Below are 27419 nucleotides of genomic sequence, written 5' to 3'. Positions count from 1 at the left end.
AATTATGCTCAAAACTTTCTCTAATATTTGTCTGGAAGAAGAAATGCTCATCCTGTGGGGAATAAGATGTACGCTCATGCTGCCACAGTAGTTGCAACAAAGTACTCGTTCCTTGGGAATTCAACTTTTCATGAAATCATAATAATCATTATATGCTTAGATGAGATAGCATTAGTGAATTTACATATATATATATATATATCTTTTGAATCTAAAATATTTTCTTGTTCATTGTGCATTGGGATTTTAAAATTTTGCTTTTTAAAAATGGTAAAATTGAAAAGTACGTGTTAAATTTGAAACGGTGGCTCTTATTTTGGTGACTCATGAAATGGTGAAAACACGTGTTAAATTTGAAATGGTGACACTTATTTTGGGACATTAGTAGAGTGATATGATGATATTAACAATGGAATGGAAAAGAGGGAGTACATAATTTCTTGTACTATTTGCTAGCATCATAGTTGAAGATTGAATGTTAAATTATAATAGGGTAGTGATCCCCAATATAAGTTTTTAATTTGTTTGAATTGGGCTAGATAAGTTTGAAATATGAAACCTATATAATATTTTTTTACTAATAATAACAACCGAAATTAAATGTGCAGTCCAAACCAAATTTTAAACTGGCGTTGGCCTACAACTAACAAAAGAGTTCCAAAATTCAACAAGATGGTATTATTAGTCACAAATTGATTTCTGATTTTTTTTTATTGTGTATCAATATTATAAAAATAAATCCTCGTTTTAGTAAAAAAAATAATAATAATAAGAGAGCTTTAGTTTGGATTTGTGGACACTAGATTAGCTAATTCCAATAATCAAAGTCACTTTACCTCTTTATATACATTTTGGCAAGAATTCTTAAACCTCTTTATAAGAACTACAAATTGGATTCAAGAGCCATATTCAGATGATAACCTCAGAATAATATATTTGGAACCCACATAAGAATATTAATAATATATCCTCAGGTGAATAATCAATGAACTGGTCCTCTGGAAAGAAACTAAAGAAAGTGATATGGTTTCTTTTGCAAGCACAACTGACAGGAAATTATGGCTGTTGGGAGTAGAAATGCTAGAATATATGTTTCTGTCAAGTTCACAAACTCCAAAAATTGGTGAGTTTTATAGCACTATTTGTTGGGCATTGCCAAATATATGCAGTTGTTAATTTGACAAAGTCTTCTCTCTCTTTCATGGAGGTGGACCCTTAAGGGTTTCACAAATTGTGTACTACAAATTATAATTTGTCTTTAGTTGAGAAAATGTATAAGCCCAAGAAAAGAAAAGCAAAAAGATATAAAGCAAGAAAAGTAAAAAGATATCGTAGCTAATTTTTGAAGTTTTTTTTTTGGTAGAAAAATGTGTTATAACGATTTGATGCATACGAGGTAAAAAAAGATTGAAAAACATGTTCACGAAAAAACTAGAAATTTTTTGGAGAATGATTGTAATCGAAACAAGGCCTCAAGACTTTGCAAAGTTGGATCCATGTTAATTTTTCTTAGGGTCTTGTTAAGATATATTTCAGCCGTCATATTTTTGAAAATGTAAGATTAATTATGGAAAATAAATAAATACAAAAAGATGATATGTAAGATTAAATAAAAAAGAAGTATATAAATGCAATTGACGATAATAATTGTTTTTTTTTATATAATCTAAATTTGTTAGTATATGTATATACATGATATGTTAGGAAAATTTTAGATATGTCAATAGGTGCCCGTTAGAAAAATCCAATTTCTTATACCATGAATATTTGGCCATCTATTAATCTTTTATCTCTCTCATGTATTCGTCAATCTACTAAACATTTTCCATACATTATTATGGAAAGAAATATAAGCAAATAGAGTAATCAATAAAAAATACGTATTAAGATGCACCAAAGTTAAATATGAGCTGCAGCACATGCAGGAAAATGATTGAGGTCAGTCAATCAAAGAACAATTGTTCTAATTGACCGGAATAAAAGACAACATTTAGTACTACATCTTTCAATGAAATTAATGGATTTTTCAAAATTTGATTGGAACAAATTCAATCAGTTTTTAGTTTTTCAAAAAATATTAGGTGTGGGCCCAAAATGATTGTGACAAACCAAATTTTGCTGGAGTCCAGACTAGCACAAGCCCCGGAAAAGAATCCTAACGGCTCTTAACATGCGGTGGCAGCAATTTAATTGACCGTTGTGGGCCCTACAACCCAGTTTTTCAAAAAAATATATAACCGCTACATCCCCCCCTCCCCCTTCCCCTTCCTCTCAAACCATTCTTGATTTCCTTCTCTCAACTCTTCAGAGGGCCAAAGAAGAACCTGCAGTGGAGAAGCAAGAGGAGGATTCGTGATAGAAATACAGCAATATCAGAAGTAAAAGTGAGTTGGGCTTTCTTTAATTTACGTATTTGGTTTGTAATTGGTTAATTTGTTGAATGGATTTTTTTTTTTTTGACTTGTTGGTGTTTTTACGTTCATTTCAGGCTTTTTACCATGACTGTTGAGGAGAAATCAGAGGCAACACAGGTGGTGGTTGAAGTGGCGGTTACAAAGCAAGAGGTTTTGAATGAAGAAAAGGAGATGGAGAAAGTGCAGCAAGTGAAGGATGTGATTGATGGTGAAGAATGCAAAGAAGGGAAGATGGTTGAGAAGAGTTCTTCTTATAGGGAAGAAAGTAACTTTCCTTCTGATCTCAAAGAGTTTGAGAAGAAGGCTTTGAATGATTTGAAGTCGAAGCTGGAAGAAGCCATTCTGGGGAACAAGCTCTTTAAGAAAGAAGTGGCTAAAGAGGCTCCAAAGGTGTCACCGAAAAAGGAAGGTGAAGTGAAGAAAGAAGAAACAGAGGAGGCTGCAAAAGAAGGTGAAGAAAAAGTTGAAGAGAAGAAAGATGGAAAGGAGGAAAAGGAAGGTGATGAAGAGAAGAAAACTGAGGAAAATACCGAAGAAAAGAGTGATGACAAGAATGTTGAGGAGGGTGAGAAGGCTGATGTAGATGTTGAGGTTGACAAGGATGTCTCCATTTGGGGAGTGCCCCTTTTGGCTAGTATAGGGCATGAGGGAACGGATGTGGTTCTCTTGAAATTTTTAAGGGCTAGGGACTTCAAAGTCAATGAGGCATTTGAGATGCTGAAGAAAACTCTTCAATGGAGAAAAGAGTTGAACATTGATTTGGTTTTGGATGAAGATTTAGGGGCTGATCTTGCATCTGTTGCATACATGAATGGGGTTGATCGTGAAGGCCGCCCCATCTGCTACAACATTTTTGGAGTTTTGGATGATGCGGAGCTCTACAAGAGGACTTTTGGGACTGAGGAGAAGCGGACTCAGTTCTTGAGATGGAGAGTCCAGCTCATGGAGAAGGGAATTCAAAAGCTTGATTTCAAGCCTGGCGGTGTCAATTCCTTGCTTCAGATCAATGATCTCAAGAACTCACCCGGGCCATCCAGGAAGGAAGTTCGTGTTGCTACAAAACAAGCTGTTGCTCTTCTCCAAGACAACTATCCTGAATTTGCAGCCAAAAATGTAAGGACTTGTTCCACATTCTTTCCAAATTTCAGCCTTCATTTAGTTCATTTGTATGATTGTATCTGGTTTGTCTTAGGTTCTTGAATTTCTTACCTTTTTATTTTCTTCCGAATCTGCAGATATTTATCAATGTTCCCTTTTGGTACTATGCCTTCCATGCACTGCTATCACCATTTTTAACTCAAAGAACTAAGAGCAAGTTCATTATCGCTCGCCCGGCTAAGGTCACTGAGACCTTACTGAAGTAAGTATCATTATGTTTCAGAATAACAAGTCTGGCCTGATCAAATTAGTGAAAACAAAGTGAGACTAAATTTTTGTACTTGAAACACAGGTATATTCCAATTCAGGAAATTCCTATTCAGTATGGTGGCCTGAAGAGGGATGTTGATTTTGAGTTCTCAATTACTGATGGTGAAGCATCAGAAATTGTCATCAAGGGTGGATCAACTGAAATTGTTGAAATTCCAGCACCAGAGGTACTGAAAAAACAGATTTAACAATCTTGATTTTATATAACTAGATTAGGATTTCTCAAGAAAGCGATCGTTTCTAATTGGTTCTGGTTGAATAATGGCAGATTGGAACCACATTCGTCTGGGATCTGACAGTTGTAGGATGGGAGGTGAACTACAAAGAAGAATTTGTGCCAACTGATGAGAACTCGTATACCATTATCGTACAGAAGGAGAAGAAACTGGCCTCAAATGAAGAACCAATTCGCAAGACTTTCAAGAACCATGAACCAGGGAAAATCCTCTTAAATATCCAGAATTCTTCAAGCAAGAAAAAGAAGGCATTCTATCGATGCAAGATCAAGAAATCCAGCTTCTAAAGCTCTTTCTTCTATAGTTTATACTATAATTTGAGCCGGAGAATGATTTGTTATTACATTTTTTTCGTTTTGTTTAGGATTCATATTCTTTTGTCTTGTGCAAATTTTTTGGGTTGGATCCAAGAATGTTGTGAAAATGAGTCGAATGATTATTGTTGCCAATATTGTTTCCTATCTTCTATTATTGAAGAGTGCGTATATGTGTGTGTGCGAGTTGGAAAAATAGCAGTATGACTCGTTACAACAAATGCGCTACCCATGTTCAAATGCCTTTGTTATATACAAGCAAAAAATCGCAGGAAAGAAAAAAATCACTTCAATCAAATTTGCGTTTAAAAACAACAATAGGCTGTAAATTCCTTGTTCAATTTTATCTCAGGCATACAAATTAGTCTATAACTTATTATGAGGATCCTGTTTGGATTGCAATTTTTTTGGAATTTTCAAAGAAATATATTGTAGCAATTTGATATATATGAAATAAAAATATGATTGAAAAATGTGTTCACGAAAAAATGTAGAAATTTTTTGGTGGAAAATGACTTTCCAAATCTTTTGACTCTTTACTCTTTAGTTAGTATCTTTGTCAATTGGCCTTTTTTACCTTAGGAAAAAACCCTATTATTATTATTATTATTTTGGTTGGATTGGCTTAAATGAAATATTTCAGGCTTGAGGGAGCCAAATTCTGAAAACATGTTTTTGCAATTGATGGAGTTCGATTTTATGGAGAATCATAATTTTGCCGTTCAAGAAGGTTAAGAAATTTGGTGACAAATATTGGTTCGAGCTGCAGCAAGTCCTTTAGGTAAAAGAAGAAAGTGGTTATCACTTTAGCCCTTAAGTTTTAGTGCCCCTATCACTTTAAGTTCTAAAGTGATATTTTTGGTCAAGTAACCCCTTGACTGACTTGAATGTTATGGTGTGTAATTTTAAATAATAATAATAAGAAGATATCTAGGCCATTCAATTATACTGTCTCAGCTCGCCAGTTCTCCAAAAATTATAGTATTAGTGCCTCTATCAATTTTATTGGTCAATTAAATTCTAGACAATCGAAAAATGTTAGCAAATTAGGAAGGATTTAGACCCAAAATCAATATGCCATTGTCGCGCCCCATTTTTAAAAAAATAATAATATCACGATTACAGGTTCATAAAAATGATTTTTTGATTGATTTTGAGTGAAAATGAGTTTTATTTTTAGAAAAATGAATAAAGAAATGGGCCTAAATGGAACTAAAAAGTGCGACGATTTTGACTCAAAAATAATAGTTTAAAAAAGGTTTTTAATGAAAAATAGGAATCGCCACTTGATATTGAGTTAAAGTGCATCAAATCACCTAAAATGAATTTTTAAAAAAAATTAGAGAAAACCCATTTTAAATGACTCGAAATATGCAAAAATCAAGAGAAAAGGGGTCGGAGTCACATTTGAAGAAAGGGAAGGCAAGAATAATCCAAAGCACCCTTTCAACCTAGCCAAGGCTAGTTGCGTGATTTAGTTAAAAAATTTCTTATTTTATCTTAAAAATTTATCACATTTGGATGTCACTATATAGATGCAAAACCTAAATCTAAGAGGATATTAGGGGGTCGGAATATCTCTTCAAAGATTAATTGGTACAAATCACATTAATTATGATGCCCAAGAGTGACTCTTTGAAGAGGTCACGAATATGCAAAAAATGAGACTCGAAAAAAGAAAGAAAATAATAATAATATATAAATATAGATGACCTAAGGGAATGCATCATAATGGGTGCAGGGAACTAACACTCGTGACTTCAATTTTTCCTTTAATAGAGGGAATATGAACGTGCTAAGGTCAGAGAGCCATACTCGTCCATATCCCGTATTTGAGGGGTATTTCCTATTTAGTCAAGTAAATGACCTAACCTAATCCTAATTTTCTTAAATGAAATGCAATTCTATATGTCATGCTTCGCAAATAGGGATAAGGGATATATATAGGGGGAATATGGGATAAGGGATATACATATAAGGGAAATGTCATGCAAAAATGAAAAAACCCTAGAAAGTAGAAAATATGCATGAAAATATAGTGATCGTCACACAAATATGATCTAGCGCGTGGATGGTCACTAAGGGTCTAGCATTGGACTAACTCATATCTATAAGTTCTCACTAGCGTTGGACTAGTGAGACATTGAAAAAAGGAGCCACAACTAACATTGGACTAATGTGGTAACGCCATGAACTTATTATAATCAAGGAAATCATATAAAACATAATAAAGCAAATAAACACATAAATCACATATAGCACATAGCACATAGCACATAAACATAATATGTAGATGTAAAGACCCTAGCAAAGCAAGTAAATACATAAGCACACAAGCATGCAAACAAATAAAAGCGAATAAAGATCTAACTATTATATTAGGAGGCCTTAACTACAATTTAAAGGGATAAAAAATGAAAAATAATAACCTAACTATTACAATTTGGCATTTAAAGGCCTCTAAAATAACCAAAATTAAATTAAAATAAATAAAGTGAATAAGGAAATAAATGAAATAATAAAAACATTCAAAAAAGCATGCAATTATACACGTAAAATCACATAGTAGCACATAGGAGGATTTATAAAGATAACACAAGAGAATACCTCCCTTTGAAGTAGTAGCTAATGGGGGATTAGATTGCTCTATTTAACTCCAAAATTAACAAAAAATCATCAAGGCACCAATTTAATTAACAAATAAAAGCAATAACATGTAGAGAAATGAAATTGATCAATTAAAACATTTAAATGAAAGTAAACAACCTATAATCAAGAAAATTAAAACGAGTAGGGACCTAATTAAAAAATTTAAGACAGTTTTAGGGGTCAATTTGTAATTATTATAAAGTTTAGAGGTCAAAAAGAAAAGAAAAATAAAGTTTAGAGACCTATTTGAAATTAAATTAGAAAACTAATTGAAAGAAATCAAAGTTTTTAGGGTCTTAATATAATTAATTAAAGGTATAGGGACTGATTTGAAAATTCTGTGACCAGATTCTTAGCCAAACAGGCCATCGGGCCATTCTTTATCATTTCCCTTGGGCAAGAAACCCTCTAGCCGAACCGAAAGCCCTAAGAAAACATGCCGGCAAGCCTATTTTAAGTCCAAGCAAAACCCGACTAAAAACATATGGTCTTTATCTCTCAAGCCCATGTCAACAACCCAGAAAATAAGTCATCCATCCATTTGTCAAATCCAACCAACAATTCCAAACCAAACCTCATCTTATTTTATGAAAAACCCAACAAGATAAAAACCCAACTAAAAATTACTAAGCTCTGATTATGCATTAAATCCCAGAATTAATCTATCCAAAAAAGTCACATAAAATATGCAAACGGAGGATTAAACTTAAAAGGCGAAATTAGTTCGATTTTTCCAGATTTTGGGCCACAGTGTGATTAGGTAAAAGTTAAAGGGTCAGATTGAAAATTCTTCATGCAAGCTTCGAAGACAGCCTTCTGCGGCTTACCATTTTGCTGCTACAAGAAATAACAGGAACACTTCGGACCGAACACAATCATCAAAACCATCACTTAATCTTACGTGAAAAGGAAAAATGAAACCTTTTTCTATGTAACACCACGATTAAACCCAAAAGAGCGAATTGCGCAAAATGTCACTAAACTATTTCAAAGTGCCGGTTCTGGTCACTAAACTTTTTTATTAGCGCGAAATGTCACTGAACTAGTAAATCTATACCGTTTTGGTCACTCCGTGTATTTGTGCCGTTAGGAGAGACGGAAATCAACTTTTTGAGGGGCAAATTTGTCTGCACAGCCTTTTCCTTGAAGCTTTTACATAATCAATGGTTCCGTATCCGGCAAAGACATAAAGGAGATGGCTGATCTGAATGGCGGCACCATCAAACTTCAACCAAAAAATGCAGGCACTATTTCTCAATTGGAAATTGGTCTCTGACTCTCTGCCTCTTTTAGTTACCCACTACCCAGTCTTGATTTCTGTATTCTTTCACCATTTGTAACAAAACCACAGAGCACCAGCTCCAAACGGTAAAAATTGGAAATTGGGATCTAGGATGTGGGGACTGGCTTCTTTTAGATTTTAGATACTCTTGATGCCTTTTCCTTTTTTTCCCCTTTTTAACATTTGGGAAGGGGATTGCCTTCCTCTTGTCTTTATTTTCCCTTTTGTCATACACCAGAACTTATTCAACCTAATTGCTTCTTGGGAAATAATTTTTATCCCATTATGCAGAAAAGAAGAAAACCCTTTTTCTTGTTTAAGGGTTTAACATGGTGGATTTGAAGTTTAACTTTGGAATCTGCTTCTATGCGGAAGTACAAAAGCTCCCTAGATGCATTTGCTCAGATCTTGAAGAATGGGGGTGCAAGGTCTCTCTTCAAGGAAGCTGGTGCAAACATCTTACTGATTTTGAAGAATGAGGGTTCAAGAATTGGTTTTTTTCCTCAAGATTTCAAAGATTAGGTAATGAGAAAATCTCCCATCTCAGAGAAGTTTCATCCACGTATACTCTCAGCTTTGGATTATCGGAATCCAAGTGTATACTCTCAGCTTTGGACCGTCCACGTGTCACGAAATTTACCCAAGGGCTTGTCCTGATTCAATTGCCCTCGTGGCTGATACTTAATCCTGAAACCATGCGCTCTCGGCCACAATTTAGATTTGCAGGCATGGCGTGCCAAGGAGATTGCCCGTGAGCAGCTTCAGGGATCTTATAAAGAGGCCTACTGCCAACTACCCTTCCTCTGTCAAAAGACAATGGAAACAAATCCAGGTAGTATTGCTACATTCGCGACAAAGGAGGACTCCAGCTTCCACAAGCTCTTTGTCTCGTTTCATGCATCAATATCTGGTTTTCAGCAAGGTTGTCGGCCTCTTATTTTTCTTGACAGCACTCTTCTGTACTCAAAGTATCAAGGCACATTGTTGGCTGCAACATTTGCAGATGAGAATAATAGTGTCTTTCTAGTAGCCTTTGCTGTTGTTGATGAAGAGACTGACGAAAATTGGCATTGGTTTCTGTCAGAACTCAAGTCTGCTGTCTCAACATCCAGGCAAATCACATTTATTGCTGATTCCCAGAAAGGAATAAGAGAGTCATTACGCGATATATTTGGTGAAGCCTACTATCATGGTTACTGCCTATGCTATCTGGCTGAGAAACTGAATAGAGATTTGAAGGGGCAATTTTCACATAAAGCAAGACGACTCATGGTCTAGGATTTGTCTGCTACTGCCTATGCACCAAAACTTGAGGCATTTGAACGCTGTGCAGAAAACATAAAGGCCATCTACTTCTTGTATTCTTCATTTCACCTTCCTTTTCTGGTGACTCCTTTGGAGCCTCTTTAGCCACTTCTTTCTTATAGAGCTTGTTCCCCAAAATGGTTTCTTCCAGCTTCGATCTCAAATCATTCAAAACCTTTTTCTCATAAATTTTTTAACTATTGTGTAGACGAAATTGCCCCTCAAAAAGTTAATTTCCGTCTCTCCCAACGGCACAAATACACGGAGTGACCAAAACGGTATAGATTTACTAGTTCAGTGACATTTCGCGCTAATAAAAAAATTTAGTGACCAGAACCGGCACTTTGAAATAGTTTAGTGACATTTCGCGCAATTCGCTCAACCCAAAATCGCAACAACTAAACACAAGACTCCTAGTTCCAAGCACAAGCACAAGATCATGCATCATGAACCAAAGAGAGCAGGATTTCTGAAATTTTACTTGCAAACGAGTTGGAGAAAAGAGAGAAAAATGAGTGAAGGTTACCTCTGAGGCTTATGGAAGTCGAAAGAGTGCAATAAATTTCAAGGAAAAGGGATCCGGATGCTGAAACAATGGAAGATAACTTTCGTCGACGAACGTTCAAGAGCTGCGATGGCAGCAAGTTCAAGCTTGGATTTGAAGGTCCTGTTGCCATTTTTATGGAAACCACTCAACACTAAAGTTCCTCTACTATGACTGGAGAAGGTGTAGAAAGCAAGAGAATCCTCAAAAGATAGACATTGAAGCCGGAATTTGACGAGAAACCAGGCTGATCCGTCAGCCTGGTCACCTAGTTGTTTTTTTATTTTTTTATTTTTTTAAATTTTCTGATCCCCTTTCTCTCTCTTTTCTTCTTGTTTTCTCTCCTTTTCTTTCTTGCTCCGCCGCCCCCTTTGTTTTTCCTCTTGTCCTTTTTCTTTTCCAGCCATTCTCTTGCTTTTATATGGAGTCAAATGGATCAAATTAGAATGAAGGCTGAGATTAAGTTGGGTTTTTGAGGTTCATTTTTGGAGCCGTTTGATCTATTTTTCTAGATGCTTCCTGATGATTCCCACTGAGATGAGCTATCATTGTACTGAAATGCTTGGGGCAGAAAAAAAATGCAACAAAAATGACTGAAAATGGAAGAAGTGGCCAGCAGCAATTTCCGCTTCTGTACTGTCCATGGCTTCGTACCAGAAGCCATGGAGAAGGATGGCGCGATTGCACGCGCGCGTGGCCTCACCCTCTTTTTTTTTTTTTTTTTTACACAAAAGTGATTTTGGTTCTTTGTTTCTTTTCTTTTCTGCTTTTTCTCTTCTTTCCATTTCTCTTCTTTTTTTTTTGATTTTCTAAAATGATTTTCCTCAAGAAATATAAAAAATGAAACAAAATAAATTAAAAATAAAATAAATAAAAATATGAATAAAATGATAAAATTTGGTGTCTACAGCTATTAGATACCTTGAATCATAAGAAATGATTTGATGTACAGGTCTGCATAATTAGGTATTGATCATTGACTTTGACATAAAAAAATCGACTTTGACCTACATTTTCATTTAGTCCTCATTTTTTATTTTCTCTAAGTCTTTACTAGTGGCCTGATTCTATGCGATTGTGGTGTTTATATATATGCCTTGTGCTGAAATGACACCTGTGAAAGTATGTTCTTATGCAAATAAATAAGATACACTATATAGGGTACGTGGATTGATGTTCTTTTTCCCCCAAAATGTGTATATAACTACGCATATATAATCTTTCAAAAAAAATGCATCTATATATAAACACCCAAAAAAAAACCCATTGAAACCACAGTAAAAGCACTCCAAAAACACTTCAAAAATATACCACAAGGCAACCAAAATCACAATCAAATTTTTGATATCATTTAGCTCAGTGCGAAAGATTAATTTGGCCTAATAGTTAATATTGAAACCTACTAGAAGTTTTAGATTCAAATTCCTCTTTTGTCTCATTGCTTTTTGAATCTCACGCTCATTTTTTTTTTCAAATAAGATCATTTAGCTAAGTTTCTTTCATCTTTCGATTTTTATCTCTTGTTTTCATTGTAAATCTATTTCTCTTGCTATTAAAGTGCTATTTATAAAAAAGGGAAAAATTAATACCGTACAATAAACTAATTTTATTTATAATCATAAGTACTTATTGTTCTACAAAAAACAAAATTTCGTTATGCTCAAAGATCTTTTTTTTTTTTTTTAAGATGTGTATCATTAATTCTTTTTTTTTTTTGGTTATAATGCAACATGCTGGCAGTTATTGTTTTTAATTTTGGTTTTGGATACAGCAAGTCATTTTAACTATTCAGAAGTTATATCATTTGTTCGACTCTAAAGACATTTTTAAATACAGTTTAAATTTACTTGATCCTTCATATATTTTGGGCTAAATTGACTTTGGACCATTAAACTATAGACATATCCCCACTTTAGTTGTTGAATTTCAGATTTGAACAGTTTATCCTCAAATTTAGATACTTTATGCCTTAAAATATGAATTTTATCCCACTTAATGGTCAAAACTAATGTAGAAGATTCATTATCTGCTAGAGAATGACAATAAAAGAGAAACTATATACAATTGTAGCGAATGAACATAGAGTATTCGTTAGACAGACCGTTTAAAAAATATAATACCTGAAATATATTTTAACGAATGTCCAATGACCACCCGTTATAATTATATATAGTTTCTCCTTTCTTGTCATTCCATAGCCGTTTAAAGCAGATAATGAATTTTCTACTCTGTCATTATCTTTCAATTCTTTCCTTCTCCAATCAAATCCTAATGGTGCCTTCTACTAGCCATATTATAGGAAAGCAAATATTCAACAATCAGCACCGATGTAGCATGAATTTTCAATCATATTCGAAGGGTGCATTGGCAAGTTAGTAGAACTCACTATGATACCGTATACTTCTAGAGGGTGTTATTTTTGGTCAAGTACACCACGTAAGAGGCACTTGTGTCACCAATTAATTATTATTTTTAAAGAACTAATTCCATTGTGCACCCTCATCAATTTTGAATGCTTTGTGTCATAATTTTTCAAGTTCGTTCTACTTAATTGCGATCAATAATTACATTAACAAAATTGCAGAATAGAGGATCGCACACACAACGTGTTTTTTTTCTTTTTTTTTTGGCATGATTGAAAAGGATTGTGAGATGATGGCAATACACAATCACCTAGTAGAGTGTTTGAGGAATGCATAGTGTGCAGGATTATTTATTCCCTTAATTAATTTTACTAACGGTGTTATCAATTTGACTTAAATGGAACCCACGTAAGAGATTAGAGTATAAAATATTCAAAACTAAAATTTGAGGTACAAATAAAAATATTGTATAAGTTCAGAATTTAGGGTGCAAAATAAAAATGTTGTCGAGTTAAGCAGTACAAAACAGTAGAATAAATCCTTTCATTAGTGTCTGTTCAAAGGCTATATGTTACTATACAAGTAATCCATTGGGAAATGCACACTCAAATTTGTTGTTCTCTTACATATAAGTACTTTCACAATTTAACTACATTCTTTTTTCAAAAGATTAAAACTTGGGTCCTCATTAAACTAGTGCAATTTGAGCACCAGAGAGACGAATCTTGATGTCAATGTACGGCCCGTCCTTCTCATATGGTAGATATGTTCACGTCAGGGTAGAAGCTGGAATTTCCACTTGAGACTGTTCGACCAAAAATATCCAGTATAATCTTCACAATATGCCGATCTATGGAAAGCTCGCATAGAGAATCTATAAATAGCATTTAAATCGGTTTCAATTCGACCAAAGCAAAGAAAGCTCAGGCAAAAGAGATGGCGACTTCATATGGTTCATTGCTTTCTCTTTCCTCATTTCTCATATGCCCACTTATCATTAGGCTGGCTAATATGTAAGTGGCAGCTCACTGCGGACAAGATTGATGAGAATTTAGTAATTAGACCCTTCGTAACAAGTTTCACTTCTGCCGAAAACGGGAAGAAAATCATTCTAGTTTCTTTTACTTTTTTATTCCGTGGTGGAGTCGATCAGCTCCTTTCCTTGATGCAAGAAAGCTTCTCAGAGATGGAATTGACAAAAGCAACTTGTGAGGAGGGCCATTTAGGCTCGGATCGTCCGAGGCCTAGTCCCCCACCATTTCTTGAAGTGCCACCTCGGCCATCATCCCTGAAGGCGATCGCGGCTTGTCTACCACCTCGGCTACGATGTCAGGTCGTAACACCGAGGTGGACATTGAATGACAACTACGGAAAGGGGAGATGTGATCTCTGACACCTGAGCAAAGGCTGCTCTGACTCGCCGCCTGAATCTGACAGAATGTCCCATCACGTCTCTTTATAGAGACCGGTCAAGTCCCCCTGATCTACTGACTATCTCAGATCTTTAGGGACCCGTGCAAACATCTCCTCTCTCCTATCGGTCCCCTATAAATACACGACACTTCTACTGAAAGGGGGGGATGACCAATTTCTGGTAGAACGCTATCTCCACTCATTACTTTCTTACTTCTCTATATCCGAACTGACTTAAGCTTCGGAGTTATACCCGGGGATCCAGCCCCTTTTCTTATCCAAGCAGGTGACTTCGTCCAAGAGAGTTGCCCAAGGTAAAGATATTCCTCCAGTTGAGGTGACTCACTCCTGCGGGTCGAAAATCACCTCTTCAATTGGCGCCGTCTGTGGGAACGCAAAGACATTAGAAAATGAAGCCTGCGCGTTCTAGGAGCAGAAAAGCTCTCACTATAGAGGCTGAGCAAAGCAATGCAGCTCAACCAGAAAATATTTCTGAAGGGCAGGAGTCCCCGAAGACTCAGCCCGCAAACGAAGAAGCCATAACTCGTATGGCCGAGTTTGTAACTGAGAACCCCAACATCTTTGAAGAGTTGGGAGATACCTTAAGAGGCAAGGCAAACAAAAGGCCGAGTCCTCTAAAAGGAAGTCAGATGGGTCTCCTGAGGATTCATCTGAAGAAGAGTCAGATGGGAGGCGCTTAAGCCGAAGTGCCTCAAAGCGAGCATTTTCTAAGGCCACCTCTAAGGTAGCCTCCCTGACCAAGGCGTTTTCTCGAGGGCTCTTGGGGCGACGACTCGAGGAAGAACCTCGACCCTTGGGAATACCCGGGGTGGACTGCATGAGGGCTCCACCGTTTACAGATGATATAAACGAGGAAAGGCTTCCTCCCAATTTTAAGCTCCCCGCAGTACAATCTTATGATGGCGGAGGTGATCCCGAAAACCACATCCATGCCTTCATCTCGGCCTTCCGCCTATACTGCATCCCAGACCCTGTCATATGCCGAGTCTTTCCAGTATTCCTCCGAGGAACTGCTCGAAAATGGTTCTGGGCTCTAGAACCTAAGAGCATCTCGACCCTGGGTGAATTAGTGGAGAAGTTTCTCCACCGGTTTGTCTCCTCCCGACCTACGACCAAGACCTCGGCTTACCTGCTCACTGTGCAGCAGAATCCGGGAGAGTCACTTCGATCGTACGTCCGGAGGTTCCATGAGGAAAGCGTTCAGATACCTGACCCCAATGAGCAGGTAACTCTCGCTGCCTTTACCCATGGACTCGTTGCCGGGGAGTTCAATACGGGGATCCATAAGAAATACTCCCGCACACTGCATGAATTGTGGTTGAAGGTCGAAAAGGGCATACAGGCCGAAAACCTCCACCGCATGAAGAAAGAGGTCCAAGCCACCCGTCCAAGGGCTGATCCCCGAAAGGGAAAAGACGCCAGCCGAACTGAAGTGGGAACAGGAAGTGGCTTCCGAAGTCCTGGCCGGGACCGCCGAAGCGTGTTCGACAGGATATCCAAGGGGAGGTCACCCATTCCCGACTCCGAGTTGACTCCTTTGAACACTTCCCGGTCTCAGGTGTTGTCCGTGATGGAACAAAACAACCTCGAAAAAGCCCCACCGAGGATGTATGGAAGCAAAGACAAGAGGAACTCGAACCTCTACTGCTTATATCACCGTGACATCGGTCACGAGACTGAGGACTGCAACGATCTCAAGAGGGAGATCGAGAACCTCATTAGACAGGGGCACTTAAAACAGTTCATCCGCCGAGCTGGAGGCCACCAACGAGATGAAAACCGGCGAGACAAACGAGGTGATCGATGCCGAGATGAGCGGCAGACCTCCAGAAGCAGCTGCCGACCTCCTGAGGATCCCAGGGAGACGAAAAGGCCCCCCAGACGGATATTCAGGACATGAGTTGGGATATGGGCCAAATATTGCCGGAGTCATTAACACCATTGCCGGAGGTCCGACGGGAGGGGATAGTCAGAACTCCCGGAAGAGAACCTATAGACAAGCCAATCCGGATCAGGCCGAGTCGAGTTCTCGCCTATCCGAGGTGATCACCTACGGGCCCAGTGATCCTGTCCCAACTGCCTCCAGCAGTCATGAAGGTTTGGTGATTGAGGTCCTCACCAATAACTACATTGTGAAAAAGGTCTACATAGACCCGGGAAGTTCAGTTGACATCATGTACCTCCGCATCTTTGAGAGCTTTCAACTGGCCAGGGAGTGCATGACCCCGGTGAGAACCCCTCTTGTAGGGTTCGGGGGACATGTCGTGCATCCCGAAGGGATGGTGGCTTTGACAGTGACCGTAGGGCGTCACCCCCGCTGCAGAACCATTCCCGTCAACTTCGTGGTAGTTAAGGCTGACTCACCATACAACCTACTTCTGGGACGGCCTACACTCAATGCTCTGCGGGTGGTGTACTCCACCTACCACTTAAACTTTAATTTTCCTACCCCCGCAGGAGTGGCCGAGGTCAGTAGCGACGTCTGCGCTGCCCGGGAGTGTTACCTCGCCACTCTATAACCGGCCTCCCCATCAATCTCCGGAACGAGGCCCGAGAAGAGGTCAAATATCCTCTCAATAGATAGCATCGATCCTCAGCGAGCTGAGAAGGTCTCGAGGTTGGAGACTGGGGATGAGGTGGAAGAGCTTCCCCTGGACCCCACGAAACCTGATCAGACAGTTCGCGTTGGTACCCGATTGCCCGGTCCTGTCCGAAGAGGTATGGTGGACCTCCTCAGAGATTACCGGGACGTCTTTGCTTGGGCCGCCGAAGAGGTCCAAGGAGTCCCGCACCACCTCATGATGCATGAGCTGAACGTCGACCCCCAAGTCCGTCCGGTCAAACAGAAGAGAAAGCACCTCGGCCCTGAGCGCAGCCGAGCTGTCGGTGAGGAAGTGGACAAGCTCTTACCCGCTAAAATAATCCGGGAAGTTCAATACCCAACTTGGGTGTCCAACCCGGTCATGGTCAAGAAGGATACGGGGACTTGGAGAATGTGCGTCGACTTCACCGAACTCAACAAAGCCTGCCCCAAGGACTGTTACCCATTGCCCAAAGTTGATACCTTGGTAGACTCGGCAATGGGATACGAGATCCTCTGTTTCCTGGATGCATTCAAACGTTATCACCAAATTGGTATGAGTCAGGAAGACCAGGAGAAGACGGCCTTCTACACTGACCGCGGCACGTACTGTTACTCTACCATGCCATTCGGGCTGAAGAATGCCGGAGCCACTTACCAACGCTTGGTCAACCAAGCATTCAAGTCTCAGATCGGCCGGAATGTTGAGGCCTATGTAGATGACATCCTCCTCAAAAGCCAGACGATCTCCGCTTTTCTGGCCGACCTGAAAGAGGTCCTTGATATTCTCCGGAAGACGCGAATGATGCTGAACCCCAAGAAATGCGTCTTTGGGGTCACCTCGGGAAAATTTTTAGGCTACCTCGTCTCAAGGCGAGGTATAGAAGCGAATCCGGATAAGGTGCGAGCCATCCAGGAGATGTCTCCACCTCGGTGCGTCCGCGATGTCCAGAGGTTGACGGGGCGGTTGGCCGCTCTGAACCGGTTCCTATCGCAGTCAGCCTCCAAAGCCCTGCCATTTTTCAAAGTATTGAAGAAAGCTGACCACTTCTCCTGGACTGAAGAGTGTCAACAGGCGTTTGAGCAGCTGAAGGATTACCTTCACTACCTTCCCACGCTCACCTCACCTCGTCCAGGGGACAAGATGATCTTATACCTTTCTGCTGCGGTCGAAGCCGTGAGTGCCGTGCTGATAAGGGTGGAAGGAGTCCAAATGCCCGTCTACTACGTTAGTCGAGTTCTCCGAGGTCCCGAGACAAGGTACACACAAGCGGAGAAACTTATGCTGGCCCTGAACCATGCAGCCCGCAGACTCAAGCCCTATTTCCTAGCTCACCACATCTGTTAGAGGACTGATCAACCACTCCGGCAGATCTTGACACGACCTGAGGCTTCGGGACGTCTTACCAAATGGGCCATTGAGCTGGGGGAGTATGACCTCTCTTATGAATCTCGCACAGCAATCAAGGCCCAAGCTCTCGCGGACTTTTTAGCCAAACTCACCTTTGACGAGGTGAAAGAACCCATCCCAGTTACCACCCCGGTCACAGCTGAAGTGGCCATCGCTGGGCTCCAGCGATGGATTCTACACGTGAATGGATCGTCCAACAGTGAGGGTAGTGGAACAGGCTTGCTCCTCGAAGACCCCCAAGGAGATGTGTGCTCGTACGCCCTGAGGTTTGACTTCGCTGCCTCCAACAACGAAGCCGAATACGAGGCTGTCATTGCCGGCTTACAACTAGCTCGAAAGCTCGGGGCCGCACACATCTTGGTCTATAGTGACTCTCAACTCGTCGTGTGCCAAATACTAGGTGAATACGAGACCAGGGAAGAGGTGATGCATCGCTACCTCTCTAAGGTCCTCCAGCTGGTGGCACACTTTGAGTCTTTCGAAATCCAAAGGATACCACGGTCACAGAATCGGAGGGCTGATGCCCTCTCCCGGCTCGCTTTTATTTCTTTTGCCGACCTGAACAAGACGGTTCTCGTGGAAGTTCTAGCCGAGCCGGGGTACGAAGGAGATGTTGTATACCCTATTTACCCCGGGGACACTTGGATGGGACCTTTGACTCGATTTCTCAGTCAGGGTGAGCTTCCAGAAGACCGAGCTGAAGCACGGAAGCTTCAACGAAAAGCAGCTCGGTACACCCTCCGACAAGGCCTTCTATACAAGAGGTCTTACCTCGACCCCTGGCTGCGGTGTATCACCCCGGAAGAAGGCAAGGGAGTCCTTCAAGACATTCATGAGGGATTTTGTGGTGCCCACGTCGGCTTCAGGATGCTCGTGAAGAAAGCCTTGCTGCTCGGATACTTCTGGCCCACCATGAGGGTAGATGCCCAGGTCATGGTACTCTGTTGCCCTTCTTGTCAGCACCATGCTCCTGAGCACCACCAACCGACTAATCTTATGATCCCCATCACTTCGCCATGGCCATTCGACCAGTTGGAAACTGACATAATCGGCCCATTTCCAAGAGCTCCAGGAAATTATGCCTATGTGGTGGTAGCAGTAGACTACTTCACCAAATGGGTTGAGGCCGAGCCTCTGAGAAGCATCACTGGGGCCGCTGTTCAAAAATTCTTTTGGAAGAACGTGGTTTGTCGCTTCGGTCTGCCCCGGGTGGTCATCTCGGATAATGGCAAGCAGTTCGCGGATAATCCTTTCAAGGCATGGTGCGAAAACCTGGGGATCAAGCAGCACTTCACCTCGGATGGACACCCTCAAGCCAACAGGCAGGCCGAAAATTTCAACCGTACTCTCCTCCATGGTCTCAAAACCAGACTCCACCGGGCTGGATCGTCATGGATAGAAGAACTTCCCAGTGTGTTGTGGTCCCGAGGTCAGCAACCCAAGAGACCCCGTTTTCCTTAACTTATGGGTCCGAAGCGGTTGTCCCCGCCGAGTTCATCACCCCAAGTCCACGTATGGCCGCGTATGCCGCTGAAGTAAATGAAGAAGAAAGGCGGGTTGACCTCGACCTCGCCGAGGAGAAGCGCGATATGGCCGCAGCCAAGGTCGCGTTGTACAAAAATATCTTAACTGACTACTACGATGCCCAGGTCAAACACTTGCGGTTCAGTCCGGGAGACCTTGTGCCCCGAAAAAACTCGGTTAGCCGAGTTGAACCTCTGGGTAAACTAACCCCCAAGTGGGAGGGACCGTACCGTGTTATTGAGTCTAGCCAAAATGGATATTGTAAACTAACTTATCGAGATGGTTCTCGGGTGCCCCGCACTTGGCAGCATTCTCCTTTAATCACAAGTAAAAAATAAGGGGACAAAACAGTGGTCAAAGATAAGAAAGCCGAGTTGAGCTCATTAAAAAAGAAGAAAAACATAATTGTATTGAAGTATGAAGAAAAATTGGAGTACAAAAAATGAGAGCCGAGGTCATGGACTCGGCCCCCCAATTACAAAAAAGAGGGGTGCTCCTAAGCACTCCCTACTCCGGCATTATGACCCCCCATGGTCTGGTCCCCCGTCTCGGCATCCTGTCCTCCCTCAGCTCCTCCGCCGACCTGGCCGCCTTCAGTATTATCACCCTCTAGCTCGAATTCCTGGAGCCATTTGTTGAATTCGGCCCGGACCTCGGCTAGGTCTCTTCCAGTCTGGATGTCCTCAGCCATGCGGTCGCACAGCCCCTTGGCATCCTCATTATAGTGCGGAGCGCTTTGAAGGGACTCCAGTTGTTCAGAGGAAAGGAAGGGCATTGCATCATTGACGGCCGAAATATAGCCCAACATGAAACTCGGCCGCGTAAGCTCCGCGAGATCGTGCGTAAAGGATTCCGAGCTGCGGAAGGACTCCACGGCAGTCACTCCGGCCTGGTTTATGGCCTCCTTGGTCGATTGCTCCTCTTGGGCCATTCTTCCTCTTTTCTCGTCAAGGGCGGTGACCAAGGAGTTGTTCGCGACTTCGGCTTTCTTCCTCGCCGCCTCGGCCTTGTCGCGCTCCAGCTCGGTTGCCCTTAGCTTTTCTTCCAGGTCGGCAATCTTCTTCTGGAGCTTGGCGGGTGGCTCGAAAGTTTTCATAAAACGCCCGTAGCGTTGGATCATTTCAGCAAAGAAAGCCATGGTGGAGGCCCAAGAGACGAAGCACTTTGCATCAGCTCACCCAGAGTGAGCTTCCTGGCATAAGTGCTGTCTCGAGGCAACACCGAGTGCACCAAGAGCTCCTGAGCAACCAGGGGGTTCTTGCACCGATCGTTGACATTAATCTCCCACTCCGGGCACCATTGCGATCCGGGGTGCCTTTTGTCCTCCTCGACTGCTTTGGAAGGTACATGGTGGAGCTTGAACAAAGAGGACCCCGTGACGGGGTTATCCGGGAACGCCGTCACGCCTTGACCCCGGGGTAGGGTGGCTATCGTGACCTCTCGGATAGGAACCCCCACAGGAATGGCCGAAGCGCGGGAGCCTCCGGGAGTGGCCGAGGTGTGTGAGCCCTCGCCCACGATCACCACGATAGGCTCGCGGTCGCTCGTTGCCGCGGTGGATTTCTTAGCAGGCCTGGTGGAAGGCCCAGTGGCGTCTTTGCGCTTCTTGGGTGGCCTCTTCACCACCTCGACGTTCTCCGAGGTGATCAGGTCAGAAATCTTCGTCACTGCATAGCATGAAGAAGAGTTAGTTAGAAGTCAAGAAGGATAAACTAAAAGAGAGAAATGGAAAAGTACAAGGTATGTGAAGTCTAGAAGAGAGGAGGACGGGATGATCCGAGCTGATCAAGGCTCGGCTAACCCCGCCTTCTACTAGAATCACTTCGAGAAAATCCCAACAGTTGATCCTGAGGCCCGACCCCGTTAGCTTCTGGAAGTTGCGTTCTTCCTGCTTGCCCGAGGATACCTCCTTCACTGAGGTGGGTGGCCTCCACCAGAACTCCCGGGGGAAGTCCTCAGGCGGGACGAAGATGAAATTCCTCTTCCACTCCTTTATTGAGCTCGGAGCATCGACCACCAGTTTCGGAACTTTATTCCTGAAGTAGAACCACCCCTTTTCACTTCCGCTGTTTTTGAGTGAGTAACAGCGGCGAAAGAGGTTGACTGTGGGTTCTATCTCCTGATGTCGGCAGAGTAGCTGGAAGCCGACGAGGACCCGAATGGCATTAGGGGTGAGCTGAGTGATTCTCACCCCCCAATACCTCAGACAATCTCGAAGAAACCTCGTCATGGGCACTCTGAGCCCGGCCTCCAGTTGGCCCACATAGATGGCCACCCTATCCTTTGGTGGCAGGGCGGCGGACTGATGCGGCTGTGGTACATAGATGCTGTAGTCCTTCCTCCAGGGGTATCTGCGGATCACCTCGGCGACGGCGACTTGTCCCACAGCACTCCTGAAGGTCGGCATCTGACCATAGTTGAGCGTCGCCGCGTTCGGAGGAGTGGACGGTTCATGAACACCCTCGTCCCTTGGGACCTTATTCCCGAGGTCATCATTATACAGGATCTCGGGATCGACTTCGATCTCCTCGGCCTGCTCTTCTGGAGTTATGGCTCGGTGAGACGTCTCGGCTCGGTGAGACGTCTCGGCTCGGTGAGACGCCTCTGCACCCTTTTTTCCGACGTCAAACGCCGTTCTTTCCTCGGAGGGGTCGGGCCTCTCCGCCTCGGTAAAGTCGGGCCTCACTGTCTCTTTGTGCGTGCGAGCTGTTCTAGCCATTGTATCAAAGGGGGAAGAAGTGAACTTACGTAAAATCTGCGACTTGAAGAAGTTGCCGAAGTAGATGTGGTTTAGAAAGGTTGCCGAAGTGAAAAGAGAAAGAAACGGAGTTCTGGGGTGATTCCCGATTTTTTATGAAGAGTAAAACGGTGAAAAGAGATTCCTATTTATAGGCCACCAGGGTGAAACCCAAAAGACGGCACCCTCTCTCCTCATTAATGGGAGGACTGTTCGTCTGCCAACACAGCTGACAGCCGTCCCTTCAGTTCTCACTCAGTCCCATCTATGCGGTCATGACGTGTCCGTGTTCCGTGTCTTATACGCTTCTCAGTTTCGGGAAGTAACGACCTCGGCGAATACCCATCTCGCCCTTCGCAAAGCTTGGAGGGCTTAGTGAGGAGGGCCATTTAGGCTCGGATCGCCCGAGGCCTAGTCCCCCACCATTTCCTGAAGTGCCACTTCGGCCATCATCCCGGAAGGCGATCGCGGCTTGTCTACCACCTCGGCTACGATGTCAGGTCGTAACACCGAGGTGGACGTTGAATGACAACTACGGAAAGGGGAGATGTGATCTCTGACACCTGAGCAAAGGCTGCTCTGACTCGCCGCCTGAATCTGACAGAATGTCCCATCACGTCTCTTCATAGAGACCGGTCAAGTCCCCCTGATCCACTGACTATCTCAGATCTTTAGGAACCCGTGCAAACATCTCCTCTCTCCTATCGGTCCCCTATAAATACACGACACTTCTACTGAAAGGGGGGATGACCAATTTCTGGTAGAACGCTATTTTCACTCATTACTTTCTTACTTCTCTATATCCGAACTGACTTAAGTTTCGGGGTTATACCGGGGGATCCAGCCCCTTTTCTTATCCAAGCAGGTGACTTCGTCCAAGAGAGTTGCCCAAGGTAAAGATATTCCTCCAGTTGAGGTGACTCACTCCTGCGGGTCGAAAATCACCTCTTCAACTTGCATTGAGATGAGTTGGATCGAGTTCACAGTCTACTGTGCCCAGTTTCCGGTAGGCGTATCAGTTGACGTTCATCTCAGCAGGAGTCCACCCTCTAGGGCGTATTTCAGACTATGTAACACAACCAATTTCGGGAAATGGTCTTAGAGGATAAATGTGTTGGATCCTTAATCCAACATTGGACTTATATGTGAATAATTATGTATTGTAAGCTGTCAATTAAGGTTAAACCCAATTAAAGTGATCCAATATAGTTTGAGTTTAATGTATCTAATAGGATGTGGGCCCTTTAATGTGTAGAAACTTATGGGCTCCTATTTCAATGATGGGCTGAAATAGGGCTCCAAAAGGTAACAGGAATGTTACCTATAAATAAGGTTATGGTCCCCAAGTCACAGGTATCGTTTTAGTTGTTGTATTTCCTAATACCACAAAATATCTCTTCCATGATATCCCATCGTCAGGAAAGATACCAGAGAGAAACTAAAGGCCTCTCTCAAAGGATCGGTGAATACCTGTTGACTTGGAAGGCCACCCCAAATCCCAAGAGATTCAAGTGTCGAATTTATCAATATGGATTCAGGTACGCTTCCGCTATTTTACAGTTAATGTATTTCTTAATAATCGCCATACAAATCTTGGGTTTAAAGGTGATGATTTTCACCAGTGGTTAGATTTAGATAATCACCCTAACAAGTGGTATCAGAGCCCATATGGTTGATTATTAGGAACTAATTTGGATTTAGTTATTTATAGTAAATTTGTACGGCTGATTTAGTGATTTGCAAGCCTTGGTTGCTGATGATTGATAATTGGATCCCTTTTACAATTGCCGACGGCTGATTGAGAACTCACGCATGCTTTTGGTTTTTCGGCCTCTGATTCATTAAAAAAAAAAAGGGAATCCGTGGGTTCTGCTCCCATGTTGGATGAGTCTTCATACGGTTTTTTATGTTCATGAGTGCTTGCGTAATCAATAGGCATGAACTGCTAGTCTGATGCAATTTATGTGTTTGTGTCTTCGGTCAAATTCATGGTCAGAACTCTGATGCTTTTGGCCTTCGGTCAAATTCTTCCAACAATCTCAATGCTTTTGAGACATAAGTCTTCATACGATTGTTTGAAATTGTTTACTTAAAACATGAATCAAGTGATGATGTAAGCTAATTTGTCTTTTGGCCACGGGAAGTCTTTTGTCATTTCCTCCACCATTATGGACAAGTTAATTTTATTTCATGTTAACAATTTTTAGTTCACAGTTGTTGTCCCATACTTTGACTTTTGAGTTTTGAAGATTATATCAACAATTCATGCCTGATTCTTGGCAAATGGGATAAGTATTGTTCGGACTTATTCTGAACAAATTTGTTGAAATATATATATGTGGCTATATTTGGACTTTGGTTGTTATTTTTGTTTTGTTTGGCTTGATTCCTTGTTTAAGAATAGATTTCCATATATATTTATGTTAAGTAAATTAGGGTTTCTTTAATTAAAGTGAACCTTAATAAAGTTAAATAGGACATTTAAACCCCATAAAATCCATATGTGTGGCCCATTAAATATGTAGTTTTTTTTTTATAAAGTACTTATGGATTTCAAGAATAATTTGGGCTTGAATGTTAATTTTGGGTCAAATTATGGATATGGACCTTTGGTCCAATAGGTCATGATTTCATTTGATTGATTTGATCATGTTTGACCACGTTTTGACCAAAGTTGACTAAAGTTGACTTTGATCAAAATTTTTTATTTAATTTGGATAATTTTAAATTTGAATATTGGTATTATTATATATATATTTTGGAATAAATTAATTGAAATAATATGTCACCAAAGTGACCTCTATTATGGAAATTAATTTATTTTAAAATATAAATAGTTGGGTAATTGTAATTTTATGAATATTGATCGGCCCAAAGGAAGGTCAATATTTAATGAAATTACATGTGCACTTGTGATAATAAATACGTGATAATTATTTGGATTTTACATGTGATTTATAAATTGGCCCAAAGGAAAATTTATTTTTCGACATGTTATTATTATCAGTATTTGTTACTACACCAAGATATCACTTAGAAATTAATATTTTTGTCCAAAGACAAAATATTAATGGAATATCGATATCTTGAGATGGGGTTACCTTTATTTAAATTTATTATTGTTTTGGTTTATGTGAGCTTGTTTTAATTATTTTATATTTTCTGTTCAGTTGCGAATGATCTTACAAATATTACTTCCAACATCAATAATATTCCTATGCTGAATGGCACAAATTTCAAGTCCTGAAAAGAAAATCTCTTGATAGTACTTGGAGTAATGGATCTCGACCTTGCGTTAAGGATTGATTCACCCCCACCTCGTACAGATCAGAGTACCTCTGATGAAAAGAGAAATAATGAGAGGTGGGAGAGATCAAATCGCTTGTGTCTGATGATCATTAAAAAGGCCGTTCCAGAAGCATTCAGGGAAACAATGTCAGAAACGACTGTAACCGCTAAAGAGTTCCTTCAGGACATTGAAAAAAGGTTTGTCAAGAACGAAAAGACTGAAGTTAGTACGCTCTTGACACGCCTAGTTTCAATGAAATATAGTGGTAAAGGCAATATCAGAGAGTATATCATGGAGATGTCTCATCTTACTTCGAAATTAAATGCACTTAAGTTGAAACTCTCTGAAGAGTTACTAGTGCATTTGATTTTAATATCTCTACCTACACAGTTTAGCCAGTTTAAGGTGAGTTACAACTGTCAAAAGGAGACTTGGTCTCTAAATGAACTCATCTCACACTGTGTAGAGGAAGAGGAAAGGTTGAAGCAAGAGCAGACAGAAAGTGCCCATCTGATGTCAACCACTAATAACAAAAGTAAGGGACTTAAAAGAAAGAAGGAAAAAGGAGCTGCAGGTACAACGCCACAAAAGAAACAACAAAAGAAATTAAATGATCAAGAAAAGAATAGTTGTTTCTTCTGTGGAGCTGAAGGGCATCAAAAGAAGCATTGCACCAACTATCACGCTTGGCGTGCTAAGAAAGGTATGCTTCTTAATTTGGTTTGTTCTGAAGTTAATTTAACTTCGGTACCTAGACACACATGGTGGTTAGATTCTGGTGCAACAACTCACATCAGTGTGTCTATGCAGGGTTGCCTGAATTGCCGAAAACCTAATGATAATGAAAGATATATCTACGCGGGCGATGGCAAAACAGTTCAAGTTGAGGCAATTAGAGTTTTTAGATTATTGTTAAAGACCGGATTTTATTTGGATCTCTATGAGACATTTGTTGTACCGTCTTTTAGACGGAATTTAATTTCTATTTCTGCTTTGGACAAATTTGGTTATTTTTGTTCATTTGGAAATGGAAAATTTGAATTATTTTATGATTCAAAATTGGTTGGTTCAGGTTCTTTAATGCATTACGATAATCTATATTTAATTGATACGATTGCCTCATTTAATGAATCTCTGCATTTAAGTACCAGAGGAGTTAAAAGAAAATTAACCAATGAGAATTCAGCTGCATTATGGCACAAGAGATTGGGACATATCTCCAAACGGAGAATGGAAAGACTTGTGTCAAATGAAATTCTCGATCCCTTGAATTTTACAGATTTTGATGATTGTATTAACTGTATAAAGGGAAAATAAACCAATCAAAGGAGATTTGAAGCCAATAGGTCCCTCAAACGTCTTAGAACTTATACATACTGATATTTGTGGACCATTTCCTACATCTGCTTGGAATGGTCAACAATATTTTATAACGTTCATAGACGATTTTTCAAGATATGGTTACATATATCTCATTTCTGAAAAAACACAGTCACTAGACGTGTTCAAAAGTTTTAAGGCTGAAGTTGAGAATCAACTCAACAAAAGAATTAAAAGCGTCAGATCTGACCGTGGTGGTGAGTACTATGGCAGATATGACGGTTCAGGTGAACAACGTCCAGGACCATTTGCTAAATACCTAGAGGAATGCGGTATCGTCCCACAGTACACTCTGCCGGGTTCACCCACTATGAATGGTGTAGTTGAAAGACGAAATAGAACGCTTAAAGACATGGTAAGGAGTATGATATGTCATTCTACTTTACCAGAGTCACTCTGGGGTGACGCACTTAAGACTGCAGCATATATCCTTAATAGGGTTCCAACTAAAGCAACTATCAAAATCTCTTATGAGATTTGGACAGGGAGAAAGCCCAATTTAAAGCATCTGCATGTTTGGGGGTGTCC

The 27419-nt window shown here is 41.0% G+C and overlaps 2 protein-coding genes across 2 annotated transcripts; both read left to right on the top strand.

The window, feature by feature from the left end:
- Positions 1-2254: 2254 nt before the first annotated feature.
- Positions 2255-4539, top strand: LOC113707695 (patellin-4-like). The gene is made up of 5 exons (XM_027229981.2): positions 2255-2384; positions 2489-3527; positions 3650-3774; positions 3865-4009; positions 4111-4539. Exons 2-5 carry the CDS (start codon positions 2499-2501, stop codon positions 4363-4365), a joined length of 1554 nt encoding a protein of 517 aa, XP_027085782.2. The 5' UTR covers positions 2255-2384; positions 2489-2498; the 3' UTR covers positions 4366-4539.
- Positions 4540-13471: 8932 nt separating this feature from the next.
- On the top strand, positions 13472-19422 carry LOC113708204 (uncharacterized). Its single transcript, XM_072064629.1, has 5 exons — positions 13472-13548; positions 14537-15577; positions 15711-16437; positions 16567-17778; positions 17899-19422. The coding sequence occupies exons 1-5, from the start codon at positions 13472-13474 to the stop codon at positions 19420-19422; spliced, it is 4581 nt and encodes a 1526-aa protein (XP_071920730.1).
- The last annotated feature ends 7997 nt before the right edge of the window (positions 19423-27419 follow it).

This window comes from Coffea arabica, chromosome 9c (genome assembly GCF_036785885.1).
Source record: "Coffea arabica cultivar ET-39 chromosome 9c, Coffea Arabica ET-39 HiFi, whole genome shotgun sequence".
NCBI classification, from domain to species: domain Eukaryota; kingdom Viridiplantae; phylum Streptophyta; class Magnoliopsida; order Gentianales; family Rubiaceae; genus Coffea; species Coffea arabica.
The sequence above is the reverse complement of the archived record's forward strand: the minus strand, read 5'-3'. Positions and strand labels throughout refer to the sequence as shown.